General features: G+C 41.0%; 1 protein-coding gene across 5 annotated transcripts in view; it reads left to right on the top strand.

Annotated features, from left to right (window-relative positions):
• The window catches only part of LOC122888453 (spectrin beta chain, non-erythrocytic 1), a 54,442-nt gene that overhangs the window by 22,679 nt on the left and 8,204 nt on the right, over positions 1–23,559 (top strand). For all 5 annotated transcript variants that reach the window (XM_044222916.1, XM_044222918.1, XM_044222915.1 and 2 more), the window contains 30 exons: positions 9,560–9,711; positions 9,970–10,143; positions 10,526–10,617; positions 10,795–10,875; positions 11,974–12,089; positions 12,459–12,571; positions 12,696–12,883; positions 13,004–13,121; positions 13,432–13,590; positions 13,710–14,012; positions 15,366–15,519; positions 15,617–16,011; positions 16,099–16,362; positions 16,446–16,657; positions 16,960–17,097; positions 17,213–17,432; positions 17,602–18,138; positions 19,172–19,374; positions 19,490–19,580; positions 19,800–19,946; positions 20,204–20,467; positions 20,759–20,983; positions 21,101–21,190; positions 21,416–21,694; positions 21,791–21,921; positions 22,035–22,239; positions 22,347–22,721; positions 22,807–23,051; positions 23,160–23,298; positions 23,460–23,544. In XM_044222916.1, coding sequence (XP_044078851.1) covers positions 9,560–9,711; positions 9,970–10,143; positions 10,526–10,617; positions 10,795–10,875; positions 11,974–12,089; positions 12,459–12,571; positions 12,696–12,883; positions 13,004–13,121; positions 13,432–13,590; positions 13,710–14,012; positions 15,366–15,519; positions 15,617–16,011; positions 16,099–16,362; positions 16,446–16,657; positions 16,960–17,097; positions 17,213–17,432; positions 17,602–18,138; positions 19,172–19,374; positions 19,490–19,580; positions 19,800–19,946; positions 20,204–20,467; positions 20,759–20,983; positions 21,101–21,190; positions 21,416–21,694; positions 21,791–21,921; positions 22,035–22,239; positions 22,347–22,721; positions 22,807–23,051; positions 23,160–23,298; positions 23,460–23,544 — 5,895 coding nt within the window. The remainder of the gene's footprint in view (positions 1–9,559; positions 9,712–9,969; positions 10,144–10,525; positions 10,618–10,794; positions 10,876–11,973; positions 12,090–12,458; positions 12,572–12,695; positions 12,884–13,003; positions 13,122–13,431; positions 13,591–13,709; positions 14,013–15,365; positions 15,520–15,616; positions 16,012–16,098; positions 16,363–16,445; positions 16,658–16,959; positions 17,098–17,212; positions 17,433–17,601; positions 18,139–19,171; positions 19,375–19,489; positions 19,581–19,799; positions 19,947–20,203; positions 20,468–20,758; positions 20,984–21,100; positions 21,191–21,415; positions 21,695–21,790; positions 21,922–22,034; positions 22,240–22,346; positions 22,722–22,806; positions 23,052–23,159; positions 23,299–23,459; positions 23,545–23,559) is intronic.

The following is a 23,559-nucleotide window of genomic DNA, read 5'->3' as shown; positions in this document are numbered from 1 at the left end:
AGGTTAATTCAAACCAGAACTCTATTTATGAATACATTGAAAGGGGAATTAAGAAAACCAACACGTGCGTGCCATGCATATACTTTACTCCTTATGTTCTTTTTTTGGTCTCTGTGCATGTATATGTTTTGGATGGAGTTTGCTGTAAATATACTCACGCGCACATACTCTAGACACACAAACACATCTTGGCAATACCCACTTGTATTTCCAGTTTGACTACCCTTGAGGCCCATTCCTTGTGTCACTCCCTCCCTCCCTCCCTAAACCATGATGTCTGCTGGAATGATGAAATGATATCTAACCGGTAAAGAATAAACTGAGTAACTAAATAACTATGGCCAAGGGAGACAGCTTTAATGAAACACTAGACCACATAGCTGAATTGAAGTGAGAGGAAAAAAACCTTCATCTTTGTGCCATTGAACACTCTTTATTGACAGATGGAGGGCCCCTTTCTTTTGGCCCACCCTCACATCATACCCATAAAATAATTCATGACCGATTAAGGGAATATACGGCTTATCTCAAACCCTGGCATTTTTCTTCATCTTCATTTTCTTGTAGCCCAAACCCCACTACTGTAAGCACATTATATTATGCAGTCTTACTGTGTCTCGTGTGTAATATGTAATTCATCTTGGCGCCAAGATAAATACATTGTAAATTTGGTTCGATGTCCCGGTTCATAGATAAATACAGTGTTTTAGGTTAGACTACAGGGTCCTGGTCCAAGGGTCACTGTCCTAGTTACCTGCACCCTATGAGTCAACTGCTGTGGACTTTAGTTTGGACTGTCAGCAGGCATTAGCAGTATGGCTTTATTTAAATAGACAGTACTTTTACACAGCCAGAAGTTTTTTAGGGGTTGTTTTGCCTTCACGGGCTTTAAAACACAAACGTGAAAAGATGTCCAAACAGAGTCTGCAGCTCATATGGTTTTTTTTTTGTACTAAATTGCCTGATTTCAAACTGTAGTGTCTAGTTGTGTACTGTCAAACTACCTCTGCAAACTTTTTCCTCAGGTAAATTAGTTCTGACATTTTAGTCTGTAAAGTCAAATCTAAAGAAAAAACCAGGGCTAGTTTTTTTCTCTCTCTCTCTCTCTCTCTCTCTCTCTCTCTCTCTTTCTCTCTCTCTCTCTCTCTCTCTCTCACAATGAATGCTTAGCCGTCTTGGTCAGAAGCATTTTAGCATTTTTGTTCTTATACTTTATTTAAGGATTTGAATTGATACTGGAAGAGATCAATGTCGTGTTTTGGGTCAAGTTTCAAGTCTAGTAGAACACTATGAATTGAATGTTGTAACTTAATATTTCTAACACTCTTAGTGAAAGCTCTGACTCTTGTGCCCTTCAGCTGTAACTCAGAGTCACATTACCTTGGTGAGGGTTCACCATACGTACAAACACACACACACAAAATGCCTTTTTGTTTGTACAGTTTTACTAATATTGACGGTTTCCTACTTGGCAGGGTAACAACCAAGTGCCGTTTTGGAGGCTTTAAGACAATTATTGTCTTGTTGACACTTCACACCGTTTTTGTGACCAGATGTTATGGCTGAGAGGTGCCTGTTTTTGTCTCCTTTCTCATGGGATTGGCCTTGGCCAGTCCCCTCCTCCCCTATCTTCCCTATTATCAGCCACAGCTGCAGATGGTGCAGAGGGGCATAACCCGAAGGGCATGTTTAGTGGCTTCACTGCCTTCAGAAAGGGAAAGAGGACAGTAGTGTAAGAGAGGTATCTTATTCACCCTGTCGGTTTTTTTCATTGTATGAACAAACCTGTTCATACAATCAAAAAAAGTCAGTTAGGCAAAACACATTGTCTTTCTATACTCGTAACCTCAAACTGTTGAAGTGTAAAAATAACTCATGCCACATGTGGCAAGGTGGCAGTTTTACCACAGCCTTACTTTCAAAGTCATAAGTAAAGGAAGGCAGTTCCGTTTTTGCAGGCAGAGAAATGTCAAAGCATGTGCCATTTTGTGCACTTGTTTTGCACACACATTACTTGTTCAGTTTGATTTGGATATCATAAATAATTGGTTTGATGATATGCAGGGATTCCTACTACAACTCTGTAGTCATGTAACATCAGTGGGTAACACAGAGGATACATTTTCAATTTCCTACATAAATATATAAAGTAAGAGTGAAATTATATTTGATCAAACAGTGGCAAGTACTTACAATACAACATCCTGTAGCTATTAAACAGTAATGCTTTTTTTCATTGTTGCAGACTTCCTTATAGTTTCTGTTCAAGCAAACGTTGACTTTGAAGGTGTAGTAGATATTGTAACCTTTATTTAAAACTAATACACAAAGAGAAACACACAGTGTGACTCTGGAGTCAAGCCACCTCTGTACAGGGTTGATCTCTAGAACTCACCAAAAGTACCTTTTAAGTTCTGTGTACATCATGTATCACTTTTCCCCCCTGTTTCTGAAACATTATTTACAAATACCAACTCCTCCTACAACTACTCTAAGGTGGTTTGTCCTCATTGTTTGCATTGCTCATAGCCTCCAGTAAGCATCAAACACCGCAGCCATGTTTGCTTCTCAGCACAAACCACCTACTGGTGTCAATAAAGAATGATAACCACTAACCTCAAAGCTCACAATCTGCCTTTGACTATCTGAGGTTTTTTTGTCATACTGTGTGTGATAAATACTTCAAGAAGACAAATAACAGACTAAAATTCAAGATGTCAAGGAGTGCCTTGGGTCTACTCTGTAATCTCAGACCGCAAAACAGTTGGAAGCCGATGGTTGATAAATTGATTCTTGAGTCTTAGTTTTTGATTTCAGTTATAGAGTTGGAAGAATTCATGCTAACTGTAGGACAATTGACTGTTTCTTTGCAGCATTACAAACAACTTTCGCATGTGTCCTTTTTATAGGTTCTCGGATCAAAACAAATGTAAATCTTTTGAATTTTCCAAATATGTATTGTCTGTTTCAGGAAGACAATATGTTAATATATTGGGTGGTTTCAATGGAAAGATACCAGGTTATACCTTCATCCAGATTTACCTAAACATATGTCAAACATGTCAGATATTAAATGTCAAACCAAAATGTCCATACATGGATAAGCATACATACATACTGTACACATACGTACATACACACATAATGTGGTTTTCTGTTCACTCAAATTATGTACACCGCATCCTTAATTTCTTTTATGCAAACAATTAATCAAAAAAAGCAATTTTTTACACTTTTACAACATTACATTAATGTTCTGAATTTACAATAAAAACTAAATTTAGTACAACAATCTGATTTTGTTGCAATATAGAACTGAGTCAGGCTCACACTGATTAGTGCCTTTCTCTGTACCCTTTGGCAAAATACCATAATCTTGTCTGTGTGGGAATGTCCGAGAGAAGGTCATTAAAGCAGATTAAACCAGAGAGATTGATGGAAGTAGTTTACTCATTCTTTCTGAGGACAGGGTGACCAGAGGCACTTATTACGCAAGCTCAGGGTGGGTGGGGGACAGGATGTCAAGAGTGTATGAAGTCAAGGGCATTTCAACCCAACTAGAATCAGAATCAGAAATACTTTATTGATCCCAGAGGGGAAACTCTTTTGTTACAGCAGCTCACCTTTACATCAGTGCACACAGGAATAGAAGTACTAGCAAAACATATAATACACTATAATATAGGTCAGAAAATTAATGAAAATAATGAATTAAGTACCAAGTGGGTATAAGTATAAAATAAAATAAGTGTGAAGTACAAAGTGGGTTTACCGGTTGATGATAATAATACGGTATAAGGTAATAATGCAAGGAACCTTTTGAAGGAAGAAAGGAACCAGTAATGGCTAGGAAGGAAGGCATGACCTGGGCATGACATGAACAGAGATGAAATTGTTAGCAGCACTTAATGATTACCAGCCTGTGCTGAGGCCAGAACTATTGCTTTTACTATAGCTCCTCTGAAAGCTTCTAACATGTTTGGGAGTAAGGAAATAATCACAAGACAGTGGTGTTTGACAGTAAATGGCCAGGGAAATGAAACGTGGACAAATCTGCAGTATGCATTTGTTGCTATTGTGTGAAGTACTTACTATGGTGAGCTGTTTAAGGATGGAGTCACTCTTGTCCTCTGTGCTGAAGTGATGCCACTGGGAGCTAAAGAGCAGTGTCATGCAACACAGTGGAGCAATGCAGGATTCATTGAGAAGACAGTGAGCAATATAGGAAACTTCCCTTCAATAGGGAAAATCTAGAAAGTCTCTGTCTGTCCCTTCTTTTACCCCACTAATGCTTATTTTTGTGTCTGATGGACAAACAGATGATTTCATCAGTGTCAGGGCAAGGTCAGTGAGTATGGAGCAACGCTGACATCGATTTTATTTATGACAAGTCATTTTTGACAACAGGGTTCGAATATGTTTTGCAGATTTTAAATATATACCTACCAAAACATAATTGCATTTTTCTAAAAATCCTGACAATATGTAATTTTATTTTACAGATCTATCAATTACTTCAATTTTTTTTTTAATCTTTATTTTGCCATTTTCTTGAGATCAGGGTATCTCTTTTTTAAGAAATTCCTGGCAAAAATGCCAGTACACTTTACAGACAATAAATAAAAAACATGACAATTGGAAATACAGATCAAAACAGCAAAGATTCATAACCATCCATAGTGGCTTTATTCTTGTGCATTTCATTGCATCATGTCTGTCCACTCTGAACTGAATTGATTTACCAAACCTTGATGTGACAGTGACCACTGAACTTAATTTAGAAAAGCACATTGTATACCGGGGCATGAAAAATGGGAAATCATGAATTTCTCCGATCAGTTAACACTTTTAATGTTGGATCATGTGTGTCCAGGTACCTACAAATGACTTGCTAAACACTAAATGTTAAACCATGACTTCAAGACAATGGCACAGCTAATATAGACTTAATCTTTGTCTTAAACGGAACACTTGTTGTTCTCATGCATGTGATGTTTTCCTTCAGAGATGTGCGTAATCCTTGGCCCACCATTGTAAGAATGTTCTATCTCCATTTTATCACCAAACACGATCCTAGTGACTATGAGCCACACAGACAGGATTAAGTCTGGCGGCATATTTGCTCAGATTACCTGCTGATAATCATTGTTATCAACAGTGCACAGGTTTGTTTGGGGGTTAAATAGGAGAGCAGCAGCGAGCTAAGCCCCAGTACCTTCAACACCCCCCCACCCTGACATATACTTAAACTTTACTACCAGAGACAAACATGTTCAAAGTGACTGGACATGCCCAAATATGCGTTTGAAACATTCAGTGATGCCTGTAACCACTGGTTCTGATCTGCCATTAGTAAACAATGGAGAAAAAACATGGCATAGACAATTTTAATCACTTGTTTTTCTAGCTTATACACAGTCAGTCTCAAGGACAGGTAGAGCTCCAGGATAGTCAGGGGAGTTTTAAAGCAGTTATAAATGCTCATGTCTTAATTTAAATAAGAATATATTTAATTCTAGTCTCATTGGACTTTTAAGGCACATACTGTAAAGTAATTTAGTGGTAGAGTCCAGTTTCAACATTTTAACATGTTTTGTAGAAAAATATCTCTCAGAAAAATAAAGTAGTTGATTGAGTCCACATTAGGCATAGTGTTTACTTGCTAGGATTCATATAATATTCAGAGCAGCCAATATCTATTTTGAGCTGGATTACAGGCATGTCAACATAAGTATATAAGGCAGTTTTATCACATCTTGCAGCCTCTGACTTTGGCACATTGCATTTTAGTGTGGGAGATTACTTTAAATGGCCATGTTTCAAGGATGGCGTGGAAAGTCATTATAGTGGGATGTTTTTGTCAAAAAAAGATAAGATTATGTAAGACTTAGTAAGACTAACTATTCCTAGGCTTGCTTTCCAAAGCTTATATTTTCCCACTCTTCTCTCTTGTCCTATATAACAATGTTGGCAGGCTCTGCAGGTATTTTGCGTGACGTGCGACTTAAGACATCTGACAATATAGAGGAGGCATAGTCCCGGTTTTCTTAACCTTTTCTCACCTTCAGCTATCAGGGTACTCTCTGTTAAAAATAAACAAGCTTTCTGTTGCAGACTAGCATTCTTACAGGTTAGTAAAAAAAGAACCATAAACCATTTAGACCTGGATGTACAAACATTACAGTTGCCATATCCTCCCATGCACTAACAACACAATCCACAAATGTCACATTGTTAGAGAAAACAGCTGCACCAGTTTTGCCCTTCTCAACCGTAGCCGCAACTGATGACAAGTTTGTGTTTGCTTGCAATAATGAGCAAACACGTCAGAGGCTGATGTCTGTGTTTGTCTGTCTTGTGTTCTTGTTCAGTAGCCTTGTTATTAGCAGCGCTGCACCAGCACGGTTGCAGCATTTCTTCTTTAGGACCCCTGCCCACTGTCTCACTGCCTCCTCCTCAGTGCTGGGTGTTGTCACAACATGACCAAGCGTCAATAGGAATGTAGTTTCCTCCACTGTACCTCACCTGGCACAGTAATCCACCTCTGCTGGCTTAGTTGTCCTTTAATAATGGAATAATCTGTTAGTGTGGCACATGAGAGTTAGGGAGAGAAACAAAGGTTTAGTGAGAGTCAGGTCTTGAATTGAGAATGTGATAAATGGTATCACCCCCAAAAACTCAAACAAAAACCCCAAACAACCAGCACACCGTATTGCAGTATGTAGAGGACCAACCGGGGCTAACCTAAAGCAGGGCTGTTTGACCGATAGCAGCTTTTTGAGTGTGATGCCATAACATTCTCTTGTTTGTCTGATATCCTTGAGTTTAGGTAAACTAGGAAAAAAGCACACACACATCCAGGAGACAACAGGGCTGATAGCTGGGATAGCAGAGAAAAGCCTGTTTGTGCCTCAGCTCCAGTCCTCCAAATATGCCTGTAGACCATGACTATAGTCACCTGCTTTAAATTAATATCTTTGTACAGCCACCTATTTTTTGTCTTGTTAATGAAAACTTCAGTTATATATTTGTGCTGAATCTGGAGATTTGAAAAGACAAGACAACACATTGTTGGTGCCTTTTTCATAAAACGTGTTGATTCATGTGTGCACTTTTGCACCTATTTATTGTAATCTCTTTGCGTTTATCTGCATAGTTACCATAGTCAGATGGTAATCTCTCTAAGACCAACATGTCCGTCTCATTGTGCTGTGTGTTTGACGTATAGATTTATCTGCTATTGAACTCTTTGTCTGTAATGCATGTGCCCTCCCCAATTGTTACCTAGCCCTCAAGCAGGAAAAGAGAGGTAGAACAGGTCAGGGTGAGACATAATCAGTAAATGATACTTTATAGTTGCACCCATTGAACACAATTATCATGCTATAACTATAACAATAACTATCATTCTGCAGTCTTGTGTGAGAATAAGGTATTATTTTAAAATTTAGATTTGAACTTGTTACTGTATTCTACAAGCATACATCCAAATCGGCTGTCAAAGATATTCATGCTACAAGCAGGTAAAGGTGACTTAGTAGGCCAGTGAAAACAATGCCACACACCTTTTGCTTTCTCCATTTTCTTCTGCTACCACTTACATGTGTCGTTCTGCTGCCCTCAGATCTGGTGCAGAGCAGTGATCTACAGTGCAATGGCATTTTATCACTGAGCTAAGATTACAACAAACACATTTTAGTGATGTTTTTTTATGGTGTGAGAAAACCTGATATTTTAATTTCAAGGCTGTAAGATGGTCACAAAACACTGAAATGTGAGTCCCAATGGGGACAGTCGGCACAAAGTTGTACTACACCGCCCTGATGCTTGTGGCATGCATGTGCATTCTTGTGGAACACTGATGAACAATATGTAAAGAAAAATATCTCTGTACAGGGCCACTAGAGGCCAAAAACTCCCCAGGGGACCTTTAATGTATTACAGTGAGGTAAAATACAGAGGTCACAGCTGTAGGGGATTGAGTCTAGTATTTTAATCGTATTAAAAACATTAGCTGTGACAGTCTTTTAACTTTTGTTTTAGAAACTTAATTGTCTGTTCAAGTACAACATTACAAGAAGCTATCTGTATTGCTTATTTCAAAAGAGGACCTCTGTAGTAGAGTATAGATACAGAGGAAGCATCTTCAGCTCACAACAGGTCAAACGTTACGTCCTGTGGTGCATTACTCCACCCTAGAAGGCTTTTGTGAAATTTCAAAATCAGTTCTTTTTTTAGCCGACCGTTGGTAGAGTAGTTGATTGCACAACATGCTGTCTTTGGACACCTCAAATTGTTCAACTCTCATTGCACATTTTTTTTTGGAGTGGCTTAGTATTAATATATTATTATTATTATTATTATTATTATTAGTTAAACTAACTAAACAGTAATATTTTCCGAGCCACCGATAGCTTTACTTTTATGACACTTAAACCGATTTCAATCACTTTCAGTGCAAACAAATCCTTTTGTTATTGTTTTTTAAAATTCCACAAGAACTGACATTAGTGTCCTGACCTTGTGATTTGATCTCATGGATCACTTTTAAAATGACTAGCCTGTATATTAAACTTGCTGCCCTTCACAATCTCTCACTGTTACATGAACAGCCTTGATATTTGGACCTTGCCTTTGGGTTGAAAGTCTCAGCTTTGGATAGTGTTGCATTTGAACGTTTACAGTAGCTCGTTACAAATTGAATTGGTGCATTCATTAAATACATTGACAACATTTAAATACTTGTTGATGGGCTAATGTTAGTAGTACCAACATAATGCTAATAAATAAATATTTGCATTTGCATTGTTTTACGAGAGACCTTCATCTTCACCATTATATTTCATTTCATGCTGGTGCAAGTAGGTTTTGTTTAACTTATTATTACAGAGCTGCTCCTCTGATCTATTTTCTGTCTGCTTCAGGGTTGTTCTGTGTGGGTGCAGTGCATTAAGTACAATGCTAGAATAGTGTTTTCAAACGGCAGGGAGACCTTGTGTCCTCGAAATGAGGTCACCTTGTTAGGTGGCGGAGTAGGATTAGCTTCTTACTCCCCTGGTCCATATGTCTGAGCTGCTGTTACAGCTTAATTTATTGTGATTCTTTTTTTTAGTCCTGCTCCAATAAAGAAACAGCTGAAATGCTCACTAAATGTCATTGCCTTTATGTGTAATATTGCATTGTCACTTTTCTCTCCTCTAAACTCACATAATTAGAGTAATTAGCAATGCACACATGAGCAGGGCCAGCAGTAAACTTTGGTCTGAAGAGTGAAAACCTCTCACTAAGCTGTCAATACAGTGATCCTAGAAACTTAATGGCATAGCTTATCTGTGAAATTAACTGCTCAGGACAAGGGTTTAAGTCCTTATGATTTACTGTCACCTGTCTGCTCTCAGAAGTGATGAAAGTTGGAGACTACATTGTTTAGAGGAAAATTGATTCCTTGTAAGTCTGACAGTAATGATTTTGAGGCCAGTGGCATCTTAGTCAGCAGAGTCAGTTGTAATCTTGGTGTAATGTGACTTCAGCCCCTCTCTCCCTGTTGTGTCCTTTGCAGATGAGCGTGAAGCAGTACAGAAGAAGACCTTCACCAAATGGGTAAACTCTCACTTAGGCCGAGTGACCTGTCGCATTGGTGACTTGTACACTGACCTGCGCGATGGCCGCATGCTAATCCGCCTTCTGGAAGTGCTCTCAGGAGAACAGTTGGTCAGTATCACACAGAAACCACCCCTCTCTGTCCGAACCCTGACCCAGGGCTTCAGCATGACCCTCACCCTGCACTACAAGGAAGGAGAAATCATGCGCTTCATTTCTTCTTTCTATTAGTGTGATTTACTTCTCCTCCTGCTTCTACTTGTTTTTCTCTTTTTATAATTCCTGCCTTCCTTTCCTCTTCATGTATGTTGTGATCACTTTTGTTCAATAATTTCAACATAGGTCTTCTTTTTCTTCTGCTCCCCACAGCCAAAGCCCACTAAGGGCCGCATGCGTATCCACTGCCTGGAAAATGTTGATAAAGCCCTGCAGTTTCTCAAAGAGCAAAAAGTCCATCTAGAAAACATGGGCTCACATGACATTGTGGATGGGAATCACCGACTCACCCTGGGTCTCATCTGGACCATCATCCTTCGCTTCCAGGTAACATCTAGAGTAGCTTTGTGGAGCTCTGCTCATTCCCCTCTCAGCGTAGCTGCCACGTTGCTTAACCTCTTTCAAAGAGTGAGTTTGGCTTTGGGACCTCAGGTCTCTGCATGTAGCCCTGTCCATCCTCAGGCAAGCTGATGGTAAATGGTAATAGAGGTTAATGCTGCTGCAGTGTGAATCACAAGGTAATTCTTCATGCTAATATTTTAGCCATGAACTCACTGTGATTACTTGTGAATTTTAACTCTTCCTGAAATTTAGTGTAATGTACTAACATGTAATAGTTTACAGTAATAATATTACAAAGTATAATCACGTAGGAATTGTGTAAACTTATGTAGGCACAGTCTAAACTGAATGAATGCTCTGCTGACAGATCCAGGACATCAGTGTGGAGACAGAGGACAACAAGGAGAAAAAATCAGCTAAAGATGCCCTGCTGCTTTGGTGCCAAATGAAAACTGCTGGGTGAGAAAGCAATGGGAAAGGAGACAGAGGGAGGGCTTAATCACACAGGATAAATACTGTCAACATGTTGAAGTTATATTTGACCATTTATGCTATTCGTGGTTTTACTGAAGTGGTTACTGATGAATTTTGCTGTGTTGAGTTAATGATTAATGACTTCTGATCTGGCCTCTGCAGATATCCCAATGTCAACATCCACAACTTCACTACCAGCTGGAGAGATGGTCTGGCGTTCAATGCCATCGTGCACAAGCACAGGTCATTGACTTCTTCCTGTACTTGTTACCTACTACAATAAAACTGGCCCCTGTTAGGCATATACTTGAATATAATTAATAACAGGTCTTTTCTTTTAAGCAAAGATTTTAGATAGTCATCCTCCAAATCACAAAGGTGTTCAGTATCTTTACCCCCTCTTTTTTTCTTTATTTGCCAAATGAGGAGCACCTGTCGTAGTACCATCCCACTTCTCTGGGGTGTTTTTATCCCCTTTTATTTTAGGTCTCCTCCTACTCCTCCCATCCTTCAGTCTGCAGCATGCGAAAGGATGAAAATAAAAATTGGAAGTAAGATGACCTAGATCACAGAAATAATAACCCACTTATTTTCTATAAAGAGCCTTGCTTGGCAACTCAATGGCACACCCTGCTGGTAATGGTGCCATCAAGTGCTTGTGTTAAAATTGATCTGTGAACTGAAAGATGTAGCCCAAACTCCTGAGCCAAATGGAACAGAGAGCATTGCTCTTTACAAATAATGCCTATGTGATACTTGATACATGAACGCGGCACCACAGCAGACCGTGCCCCCCCCATTGTTAAAGTATCTGCAACGTAATGTCTTATGTTTCATGAATTAAGGACATACTGTGGAGTAAAAGGTTTCATGGCTATTGTGCAAATCTCAGGACATGGTCACTGAACCTCAAAGAGAAAATAGCCATTTTTATCCTCATTCACATATTTTCAGAATGCCAATTCATGTTTATTGGTCATTAAAGCTTTAACAATATACAGGCCCCCAAACCAATTTTATACCCCTCAAATGCCTAAGTAAGCTCAAAGTGAAAACATGATTCAATCAAGAATAAGCAATAATTGGCAGGAGCAGCTTGAGTAAGACACAGATGAAATGCCTGTTTGCATGCAGATGACTGTACCTAAATGCAATGGATTATTGAATGCACCCTGGTCTGTAAATACAGACATGTATTGGAGTGGACATCACTTTTTTTTCTGTATACTACAAGAAGGCGATGCTATACATCCGCCTGAATGATATTGCCATTTTCTTGCACCTTACTCTCCTCTGTAATCTGTTCTTATTAAAACCATAATTGTTCCCTGGCCTCTGCAGACCCGACCTGATTGAGTTTGACAACCTTAAGAGGTCCAATGCTCACTACAATCTCCAGAATGCTTTCAATGTGGCTGAGAAGGAACTGGGGCTTACCAAGCTGCTGGACCCAGAGGGTGAGTGGGTAAAGCCTCCACAAAAACATGAAACATTTCTAGTGTAAGTCACACTGACAGCCTGACACTGCCCACTAAGGCACTAAGCTGGTGCCTGTTGCCCGAAACAGATTGATGGGTGTTAGAGTATGGAGGATTACTGGAATTAATTGTAGCTTAGACAACACTATATCACATGTCAGCTACACTGACATCACAAAAAGCATGTCCAAAGATGGTAACAATGTGCCACCTATTAAACTCCTCATATAGGCTGTTTTAAGAGCCAAACTTAAACGTGTTGTTTGCGCATGCTGCATTTTATGGCAGGTAGATTAAAAAATGGGGTAAGAGTTCAGGTGTAGAATGATCATGCTGTCTTTTTTTCAGATGTTAATGTTGATCAGCCTGATGAAAAGTCTATCATTACCTATGTGGCTACCTACTACCATTACTTCTCCAAGATGAAAGCCCTGGCAGTGGAGGGCAAACGAATTGGCAAGGTTAGCTGTGTGTGTGTGTGTGTGTGTGTGTGTGTACATCCATGTGTGAGTAAAACAGTGACTACATGTACATTGAGTGTTTTCCCACCAGTTGCTTTGATTCACAGATCTCTCTCGGTTGCAGGTGCTGGACTATGCTATTGAGGCTGACCAGCTGATAGAGAAGTATGAGACCCTGGCCTCAGAGCTGCTGCAGTGGATTGAGCAGACCATAGTGACGCTCAATGATCGGCAGCTAGCTAACTCACTGAGTGCCGTGCAGAACCAGCTCCAGGCTTTCAACTCCTACCGGACTGTGGAGAAACCCCCCAAGTGAGTAACAGAAAGCTGGGTTAATATAACCAAGTGAATGACCCAATGCTTGTTATCCATTATGATCCAAAGTGTGAAGCTATACAGTATGTTAAACAGAGGTGGTGTCTGTCTCCACAGATTTACAGAGAAAGGAAACTTGGAGGTTCTCCTTTTTACTATCCAGAGCAAGATGAGAGCAAACAATCAGAAGGTCTACATGCCAAGAGAGGGTAAACTCATCTCTGACATCAATAAGGTATGGGCTGCTCTAGAAAGCGCTGGAAATTGTGTTCCATCTTGAAACATGAAAGCCATGTTTCATAATGTGATGTAATCAATATATTAATATATGTTATAATATGTTGCATAAGCAGCTTGTTGCATGCTTTTGGGGAAAATGTTCATGTTCACTTGATTGATTTTTGTAGACCACAGCATCAACTATTAATATATCTTCAACTATATAAGTTAACAGAGTTTCACAAAATTGGCCACATCATGTATGCAGTATTGGTATCCTAGTTACAGGATGTTACCAACTTCCTGTGTTTTCATTGGTGTGGCAGGCATGGGAGCGACTGGAAAAGGCAGAGCATGAACGAGAGCTGGCACTGAGAAATGAGTTGATTCGCCAGGAGAAGCTGGAGATGCTCGCTGCACGTTTTGACCGCAAAGCGGCTATGCGGGAGACATGGCTGAGTGAGAACCAGAGGCTGGTGTCTCAGGTAGTAAAAGAAAATGTTATCAAAAACAGACAAATGTGTGGCTACAGATGCATTCTTTTTTCTGACTTGAATATGTTGTATAGTTTTACTGTGATAAGCTAATTTTCCTCTGTTATTAGGACAACTTTGGAACTGACTTGGGAGCAGTGGAAGCTGCCACGCGTAAACACGAGGCAATTGAGACAGACATTGGGGCATATTGGGAGCGTGTGGCTGCTGTGGAGGCTGTTGCCAAAGAGCTGGAAGCAGAGAGTTACCATGATGTGCGGCGTATAACTGCCCGAAGGGATAACGTGCTTCGACTCTGGGAATACCTGAAAGAGCTTCTGGCTGCACGCAGAGAGAGGCTGAATGCCCATCGTGACCTACAGAGACTGTTTCAAGAAATGCGCTACATCTTGGACTGGATGGCAGACATGAAGGTACTGACCGACTCAACACAAAGCAGGCTTACACTCGCTTTGAACTACTGCTTTGCATTCCTACATTTTGTTGGCTTTGTTTTTAATCAACAAAAAGGAATTTCCTAATCCTCTCATTTAAGTTAGTTGTTGTTCACATAACTCCTCGGCAGCTTTAGTGTCAATACTTATCAGAGGACCATTAACAGCAGTAATTAGCTTTTTTACAGGCCTAGCCTCAGCGGTGTTACCTGTCATTGTTGGCATTGTTGGCTGAGGTAGGCTTTTCCCCTTACATGGTTAAATCTGGTGACTCCATTCCCACATGCTGTGATATTAATTCAGTTTGATTCTGCCAGTCTGGTAATTGCCAAATGTAATTGCCTGATGGCCATGTACACAGCATTTTATATTTTGGCTGCCAGTGAAGTAGATTATTACCCAGGTTACCACCTGACTCAAATGCTTAAACAGTCTGCAGCATCATTCAGTGTACTTAATTTTTCACAGTGCACATGTTAACTATTTGAAATGATGGTGTTAGACCTCTAATAGAGGGTATGTAAGATTACTAGTTGTCATAAAAGGTGTTTGTAGTTGTAGGTTTAATTTCTTGAGTGAGCCAGTGAATGCACTGTATAGGCGTCCAAAATATTCAGCTTCTGCTACCTTAATTTTGGTGGTAATCATTAATTGTTTTAAACTTTTGTAACTGTTTAAAAAGTAGCATGTATGCCTCTCTCCTCTGCCTCAGATCAAACGTTACCACTGCATGGTACCACTCACCCACCACCTTTAAACAAATAGAGCACTATTGCTAAATCCTTTGAGCTTTGACCTGTTAGCATTTGAGGTTTTCTTTACATTTCTCAATTGAGAAAGAGTATAAACTGGTGGAATCGTGCTGTTAATGTCTCAGTGATTCAGTCAGCCATTACCATATAATTAGAATGCTTGTATACAGTTTATTATTTGTTTTTTTATGTGTTTGTAGCACAATGTCCTGTTGTCACTTAATTGCTTTCTGCTCTAATGGCCCAGATTAGAGAAATTTTCTCTGCTGTCATTTGAGTAATGGTCTGAAGCTACAGATTGTTGAAATTCTGTTGTCAGCTATTATTATTGGTTTTTAAATTTAAAATTTGAGCATAGCTCATAAAATGGTTATGATTCAAAATTTATAAATATTTTGTTTTAAAAGGTTTTTCCAGGAATGTTGGCCACTCTTCACACATCCTGTAGTTGGACACAATTCCCAACCTAGTTTCCTACCTTGTGGATGCTGTTGCAAACAGAGTTTAGAGGGTTTTTAAAAAAAATTTGAGGATGAAAAAACCAAATATTCTACTGGACTGCGTTCTCTGTCTGTTTCAGGGTCGTCTACAGTCTCCGGACAGTGGCAAACATTTGCATGATGTGTTAGACCTTCTGCAGAAGCACACTCTGGTTGAGGCTGACATTTCAGCTCAGGCAGAGAGGATCAAGGCAGTGCAGGGAGCTGCAAAGCGCTTCACTTCCTATGAACAGGGTGAGTCTTCAAACATATTTTCTGTAAAGACCATGCAGCTGTAGTCCATTTGTGCACAATATCTAAGTGCCATGTATGTGCCTTTTCTAATTGCCAGCCTATAAACCATGTGAGCCGGGACTGGTTAGTGAGAAGGTTGACCTGCTTGGTCAAGCCTATGAGGAGCTTGGTCAGCTTGCTGGGAAGCGCAGAGAGCGGCTAGAGGACTCGCGCCGCCTGTGGCAGTTCCTGTGGGATGTCGGAGAGGAGGCAGCTTGGATCAGAGAGCAGGAGCAGATCCTGGCCAGTGGAGACTGTGGCCGTGACCTCACGTCTGCCCTTCACCTGCTCAGCAAACATGAGGCTTTCAGGGATGAAATGGCAGCCCGCTATGGCCCCCTGAGTAACAGCATTGCTTCTGGAGAAGCTTTGGTTAAGGAGGGACACTTTGGAGCCCCAGAGGTCACTGAGAGGATTCAAGACATTCGTGCACAGTGGACACATCTGGAGGAGGTGGGTGGTGATCAATTATTTGTATCTGTATTTGCACAGTATAAAGATATTTTCTATATTGTTTTTTTCTTGTTCTCCCTGACCTAGACAACTAAGCTCAGAGAGCAGAGTCTTAAGGAAGCGGTGGCCCTGCACCAATTTCAAACAGATGCCAGTGACATGGAGGCATGGATCATGGAGACACTTAGACAGGTGTCCAGTCAGGAGGTAGGCCACGATGAGTTCTCCACCCAAACTCTAGCTCGCAAGCAGAGGGAGATAGAGGAGGAGATCCAGAGCCACCACCCCCTCATCGACTCCCTTCATGAGCAGGCACAGGCACTGCCAGAGGCCTATGTACATTTCCCTCAGGTGTGTGTGCTTTGTTTTTCATACTTCTTCAACGATGACATGCTGTTTTGTACTACTAAATTATTGTTTATTGCTGACTGTAGGTGGATGGTCGCTTGCCTGCTATTGAGCAGAGCTATGAAGAACTGGAGTCTCTGTCAGTAGCTCGGCGCCAGGCTCTGGAAGGTGCTCTGGCCCTCTACCGCATGTTTAGTGAAGCTGGTGCCTGCCAGCTCTGGGTGGAGGAAAAGGAGCAGTGGTTACATGGCATGGACATCCCTACCAAGCTGGAGGACTTAGAGGTGGTGCAGCAGAGGTTAGTCTGGGTGTAAGGGAAAAGGTGAATGTTCCTTTCCCTCAAAACCTATTCGAGTTGGAGACACTGAACTAAGAATCCATTCAAATAATTACATTTGTGAAATCAAACACATGAGGTAGAAGATTAAAATTGTGACAACATTCACAATCATCAATACGTCATTTTGTAACTCTAATCTTGTTCTTAAAAGTATATAAAATGTTGCTAATAGTTTTATTATCTATGGAATATCTAGTCTAAATTAGATGAGACTTTTCAGAATGAGTGAATTGATGCTGGTCTATTATTTATGGCTGCAGATTTGAGACACTGGAACCTGAGATGAACAACCTAGGCACTCGTGTCACTGATGTGAACCAGGTGGCCGAGCAGCTGCTGAGCTCCGACAACTGTAGCAAAGACCAAATCCACCAGACACGAGACCAACTGAACAACAGGTCAGAGCCAACATATAAAGCCTAGTAAAACCCACTGCTTCACACAGAAAAATATTTGTACTCAATGAGCACTGTGGTTAGCATTTTTTTCCTAAATATTTGGTGTGGTCCCTAGATGGAAGGAGTTCGAACAACTGGCTGGTCAAAAGAAACAAGGCCTAGAGTCGGCCCTTAACATCCAGAACTACCACTTGGAGTGTAATGAGATCCAAAGTTGGATGAAGGAAAAGACCAAGGTGATTGAATCCACTCAGAGCCTGGGCAATGACCTGGCTGGAGTGATGGCACTGCAACGCAAACTCACTGGCATGGAGAGGGACCTGGAGGCCATTCAGGTATGGAGAGGTCACATGCAGTGACTTACGGGTGAGGGATGGGAACAGAACAGACTGTGCAATAAATAATCTAAAAATCAGGTAAATTAATAGTAGGCTTATTTTGGGCTTCATGTTGAGGTATCTTGTCATCACTTCTGCATTTAAATAATTTTTCATGTCCTTTCAGGGAAAATTGGATGACCTGAGAAACGAGGCAGAAAAGCTTGCCAAGGAACATCCAGATCAGGCTGGAGAGATCCAAGGACACCTGGCAGAGATTCAAGAGGTGTGGGAGGAGTTGAACGCCACCATGAAGCGGCGTGAAGAGTCATTGGGCGAAGCCAGCAAACTGCAGGGCTTCCTTAGGGATCTGGATGACTTCCAGTCCTGGCTATCCCGCACCCAGACAGCCGTGGCCTCAGAGGACATTCCCACCTCTCTGCCTGAGGCTGAAAGTTTGCTAGCCCAGCATGAGAGTATTAAGAATGAGGTGGATAACTATAAGGATGACTATGAGAAGATGCGGGCGGTCGGTGAGGAGGTGACCCAAGGTCAGACAGATGCCCAGTACATGTTCTTGGCCCAGAGGCTCCAGGCACTGGACACTGGCTGGCATGAGTTGCGTCGCATGTGGGAGAACCGCCACAGTCTTTTGGCCCAAGCCTTTGACTTCCAGACTTTCTTGAGAGATGCAAAGCAGGCAGAGGCTTTCCTCAACAGCCAGGTTAGGAAAATACACTGTTGAATTGATGCCTGTGCCAGAGAACTATGGCCTCATTGTAATAAAAATCATATATCAATGTACAGCTTTATTGGCACAGTCTATAGTCTAGCTGTGCCAAATTCAAAGCCAAATAACTGTGTGTACCTGAAATACTATATAATACTGCATAATTTAAGTGGATGATAAAGTCTTTAAGCAGAGCATCAGTAACTATGAAAAATCTAATTTAAAATTCTCACCAGACCATCTGCACTCTTGTCCCTGCTATTGTTCTCTACATGACTAAAATGTGCTGAATTACATTGCAAAATCATCATATTTATAATCTCAATTAATCAAAAGTAATTCATTAATTAATCAAATTAATTAAATCTTAAACCAATTTAAGCAATTTTGTGATGCTTTTTATTTTATTTAATAATGTCCAATCTTAAATTTGTCTTTGTTGAACTAAAACACTGTTCCCACAATGGTTTAAGTGCAACACAAGAATGTTGTTCTGGTTTCAGAAATATATTTAAATTATTATACTATATTAATGTTTATTATGGTTGTGTGGGTGGGGTGGGTTTTTTGACATTGGTGCCCAGTTATGTGTTGTCACATAGCTAGCTCTTAATTCAGAGTAACTGGGAGGAGAGAAGTAAGCTGCAGTGTAAGTGGGCCATAGGTCTACATCTGTATGGTGTAGGCCACAATACTAGGTCTATTTTCATGTCACAAAATCAAGAGACCTACTATCATAGTTCTAAGTGGCACAAAAATTAAAGTAAGAGGAAATTAAAGTTCATTGACATGTAAGGACTGCAACAACCTAAGAGTAGGGATTCAAAGCAAATGTAAATTGTTGAAAAGAACAAGAAATTATATTTGTTGTACGTTCTAGTTTGAATTCATCAGTATATCCCTAGTTGGTGTTTTAATCTCAATATATCACGTGAGCTAACAGGCTGCAAAAAATCATTGGAATTAGATAATTGCATATAAAAAATGTTAAAAAAAATAATTTAACATTCCTTTCTTCTCTGTGTAGGAGTATGTGCTGTCCCACACAGAGATGCCCACCAGTCTTCAGGGAGCAGAAGAGGCCATTAAGAAACACGAGGATTTCCTCACTACCACAGAGGCCAGTGAGGAGAAGATAACTGGTGTGGTGGAGGCCGGACGGCGCCTCATTAATGACTGTAATGCAAACTCTGATAAGATCCAGGAAAAAGTTAATTCCATCCAGGAAAGGTTAGAGCAAAAGTAAAAAAAGGGAGAAAAAACCCTATTAATGTTTTAATAGTTTTTCCATTTAATTTGATGTTTGAAGAGTGGCTCATTTAGCATTTGCCTTCATTTTCTCCAGGCATTTTAAGAATAAGGAGGCTGCAAATGAATTGCTGACAAAGCTTAAGGATAACCGTGAACTTCAGCACTTCCTCCAAGATGGACAGGAGGTAAAAATATATTTTTTAAATCCAATTAAATAATAGCGTAATGAATAAATAAGTAAAGATGCTTAAGGGATAATATGTGAAAGTTACTGAGTATTGTGAATATATATTGCTTCTTTAATCATAAGAAACAAGCTATAGAATTTGTGTTAATCACTTGTATTTCTTTATAATAGTATTAAAAACAATGCTTATTCCATATTGCTATTCTCTTTTCTGTAGCTCACATTGTGGATCAATGAAAAGATGCTGACGGCACAGGACATGTCTTATGATGAGGCCAGAAATCTTCACAGCAAGTGGCAGAAACATCAGGCCTTCATGGCAGAGCTGGCCTCCAACAAAAATTGGCTAGACAAAATTGATAAGGTGTGGCCATTTTTATATTAATTGTTATCAATAATAAGTAAACACATTCCCAAATGTAATCTTATATATTATATATAACAATACATCCATTCATCTGCCTGTTGATGCTATTGTTAATGGGTAGGCTGATCAAGAAGGCTAGATAGCATTTCATTGGTTAATTTTTCTTTACACTGGGGTCAATTTGCCAGCACTGATTGCCAAAGCAGCTAAATTAACGTAAATTATAACTTGTGCTTGTTTGCTGTCTCCAACAGGAGGGTCAGGCGCTGGTGGCGGAGAAGCCGGAGCTGAAACCTGTTGTTCAGCAAACCCTGGAGGACCTACAGCGTCAGTGGGAGGAGCTGGAGGGCACCACCCGCACCAAGGCCCAGTGCTTGTTTGATGCTAACCGGGCAGAACTCTTTACGCAGAGCTGCTCCGCTCTGGATGTCTGGCTGAAAAACCTTGAGAGTCAGCTGCATAACGATGACTATGGCAAAGATTTGACCAGTGTCAACATCCTGCTCAAGAAGCACCAGGTAGACCACACTGCAAGCAAAGCACAATCTATGCCATCTTTGCTGTCAAGAAATACTGTATTCCAGAGCTTTAATATAATATCATACAAAACATCATGTATCAAGAAGATTACCTAAAAAAAACTATGGACAATAATTAAAGAATTTAATCTGCACTTCATTTTAAGGATACTTTATAAATCTTGAACTTGCTGAGCGGAGTGCATGTGGTTGAACTGGCCCAATCTGTTTAGTAGAGATTGCCAAATGTCATATCTTCTTGTCTTACATCTTTGTACTGTCCCTGTATAGATGCTGGAGCACCAGATGGAGGTCAGAGAGAAGGAGGTGCAGTCCCTCCAGTCTCAGGCTGTGGCCCTATCCCAGGAGGACGCTGGACTCGCTGAGGTAGATGGTCAGCAAAGACGTGTCACTGACAACTTCTCCAACCTTCAGGAGCCTCTCAAACTGAGGAGACAGCAGCTACTCGCCTCCAAAGAAGCACATCAATTTAACAGAGATCTGGAGGATGAAATTGTGAGTCCTGACTGACGGCATAAATTAGATATAGAAGTATGGAGTAAGTAAGTGTTTCTACTGTATCCTGCTTTGCCTGATGCTCATGTTTTATTCATTCTTCTGTTTTTCTCTCAGCTATGGGTGAAAGAGAGGATGCCCCTGGCGACCTCCACAGACCATGGAAAAGACCTGCCCACCGTACAGCTGCTAATCAAGAAGAACCAGGTACAGTGATAAGAAAATGTATTTTTTAACATGCAATGATGAAGTGATTAATTAATAGTACTGTTGTTTAAACTGTTGTAATGCAGGGTAATTAAAAGAAAGATAAAGGTGACTAACACTCATTGCCATCCCTAAATTATTAAACAAAATCTTCACTGAGTATAGACCTAAGGCAAATGTGAGGCTCAGAATTTGCCAACCCACCTTCTCTGTTTTCTGAATTAGACATTGCAGAAGGAGATCCAGGGCCACCAGCCTCGCATCAATGACATCCATAGACGAGGCAAGACTCAGAGCCAAGTAGATGGTGAGAGACAGTCTGTCCTAGAGGAACGCCTTGTTGAGTTGAGGGACCTCTGGGACCAGCTGATTGCCGAGACAGACAAGCGTCATGCCCGTCTAATAGAGGCCAATCGCGCCCAGCAGTTCTATGCTGATGCAGCGGAGGCGGAGGCCTGGATGGGAGAGCAAGAGCTACACATGATGTCAGAGGAAAAAGCCAAGGTAAGACGAGACAAAATAAGACATAGAGTTGCTTAGTGCTGCTCTTTAAAATCTTCTGTCTTGAGAAAACCTGATCATTTCCTGTTTGTCTCCCAGGATGAGCAAAGTGCATTAGTGATGGTCAAGAAGCACCAGAGCCTGGAACAGGCACTTGAAGACTACGCCCAAACCATTCACCAGCTAGCCAACAGCAGCCGCCTCATGGTCACCAGTGAACACCCAGAGAGGTGAGAGAGCGCAAATACATCTGAATGTTGAACTGTCAACTGTGACACATGTCATCTTATGAACAAAGTTGTACACCCACAACCACTGATATGTCTCTCTTTTATGTAAACAGTGAGAGAATCAACTTACGGCAAGCCCAAGTTGACAAGCTGTATGCGGGTTTGAAAGACCTCGCTGAGGAGCGTTGTGGGCGGCTTCAAGAGAGACTGCGGCTGACCCAGCTGAAGCGGGAGGTGGATGACCTGGAACAGTGGATTGCTGAGAGGGAGGTGGTTGCTGGCTCCCATGAACTAGGACAGGACTATGAACATGTCACAGTGAGTTTTTTTTTCCTCAGTCACATGCTTTGGAGACACTGAAGCTCAGGGAAATTTAGCTAAATTAATTATGTTTCCCACTTTTGCCCTGATTTTTCTTTCTACAGATGCTGAGGGACAAGTTCCGGGAGTTTGCTCGTGACACCAGCACCATCGGCCAAGAGCGTGTAGATGGTGTAAATGGGTTGGCAGATGACCTGATTGAGTCGGGTCATCCTGAAAACGCCAGTGTGGCTGAGTGGAAGGACGGGTTAAATGAGGCTTGGGCTGATCTGCTGGAGCTGATTGACACACGCACACAAATGTTGGCAGCCTCCTATGAGTTACACCGCTTCCATCAGGATGCCATGGAGGTGCTTGGACGTGTTAAGGAGAAGAGGGAGGGGCTGCCTTCCGACCTTGGCCGTGATCTGAACACTGTTCAGCATCTACACAGACAGCACAACACTTTTGAAAATGACATCCAGGCCCTAAGTGGACAGGTCAGCTGTCTGTTCTCATGTGAGATTCTAAGAGAGCCATGTGAATAGAAAACTGAATGTCCCCTCTTCCTCTTTGACCTCCTAGGTGAACCAGGTGCAAGATGATGCAGCACGGCTGCAGAAGGCTTATGCTGGGGAGAAAGCTGATGACATTAACAGGAGTGAACATGCTGTGACTTCTGCCTGGGAAGGCTTGCTCGAGGCTGGTCAGACCCGCAGGCTCCTCCTGCTGGACACCGTGGAGAAGTTCCGCTTCTTCAACATGGTGCGAGACCTCATGCTCTGGATGGACGGTGTCAACCTGCAGATTGATGCACATGACAGCCCCAGGTGAATGTCATTTTATGCTCAATTTTCCAATTACCGTAATGAATGCTGCTATAATCAGTGTTACAAGTATATTTAAATCTCAGTTCTCTCTCCTTTCTGTTTTCCCAGGGATGTATCTTCTGCAGGGTTGGTCATTGCCAATCATCAGGACATCAAGTCAGAGATTGAGACCAGGGCAGACAGCTTTACTGCCTGTTTTGAGATGGGAAACACTCTCATTAACAATAATCACTATGCAGCTGATGAGGTATTGTGCAATGGGTCACTTTCACTGTTATCTGCAGTCATATTAATGCATATTTGCAAAAAAAACCCAGCTCTGAGTAATATTTAATGGCTCATTGTGGGTTATTACTTAATGTCAGTCTTTTCATGTGTCTTTGTTACTGAATGTTCCGTGGTTCACAGATTCGTGAGAAACTGGCTCAACTCCAGGAAAAGAGAGACAAGATCAACAAAAAGTGGCAAGACAAGATGGACCATTTACAAATTGGTATGCATGCTTAAC

This window comes from Siniperca chuatsi, linkage group LG14, assembly GCF_020085105.1.
Source record: "Siniperca chuatsi isolate FFG_IHB_CAS linkage group LG14, ASM2008510v1, whole genome shotgun sequence".
Classification (NCBI taxonomy): domain Eukaryota; kingdom Metazoa; phylum Chordata; class Actinopteri; order Centrarchiformes; family Sinipercidae; genus Siniperca; species Siniperca chuatsi.
Note: the sequence above shows the minus strand (reverse complement) of the source record. Positions and strands in the feature narration are given on the sequence as shown.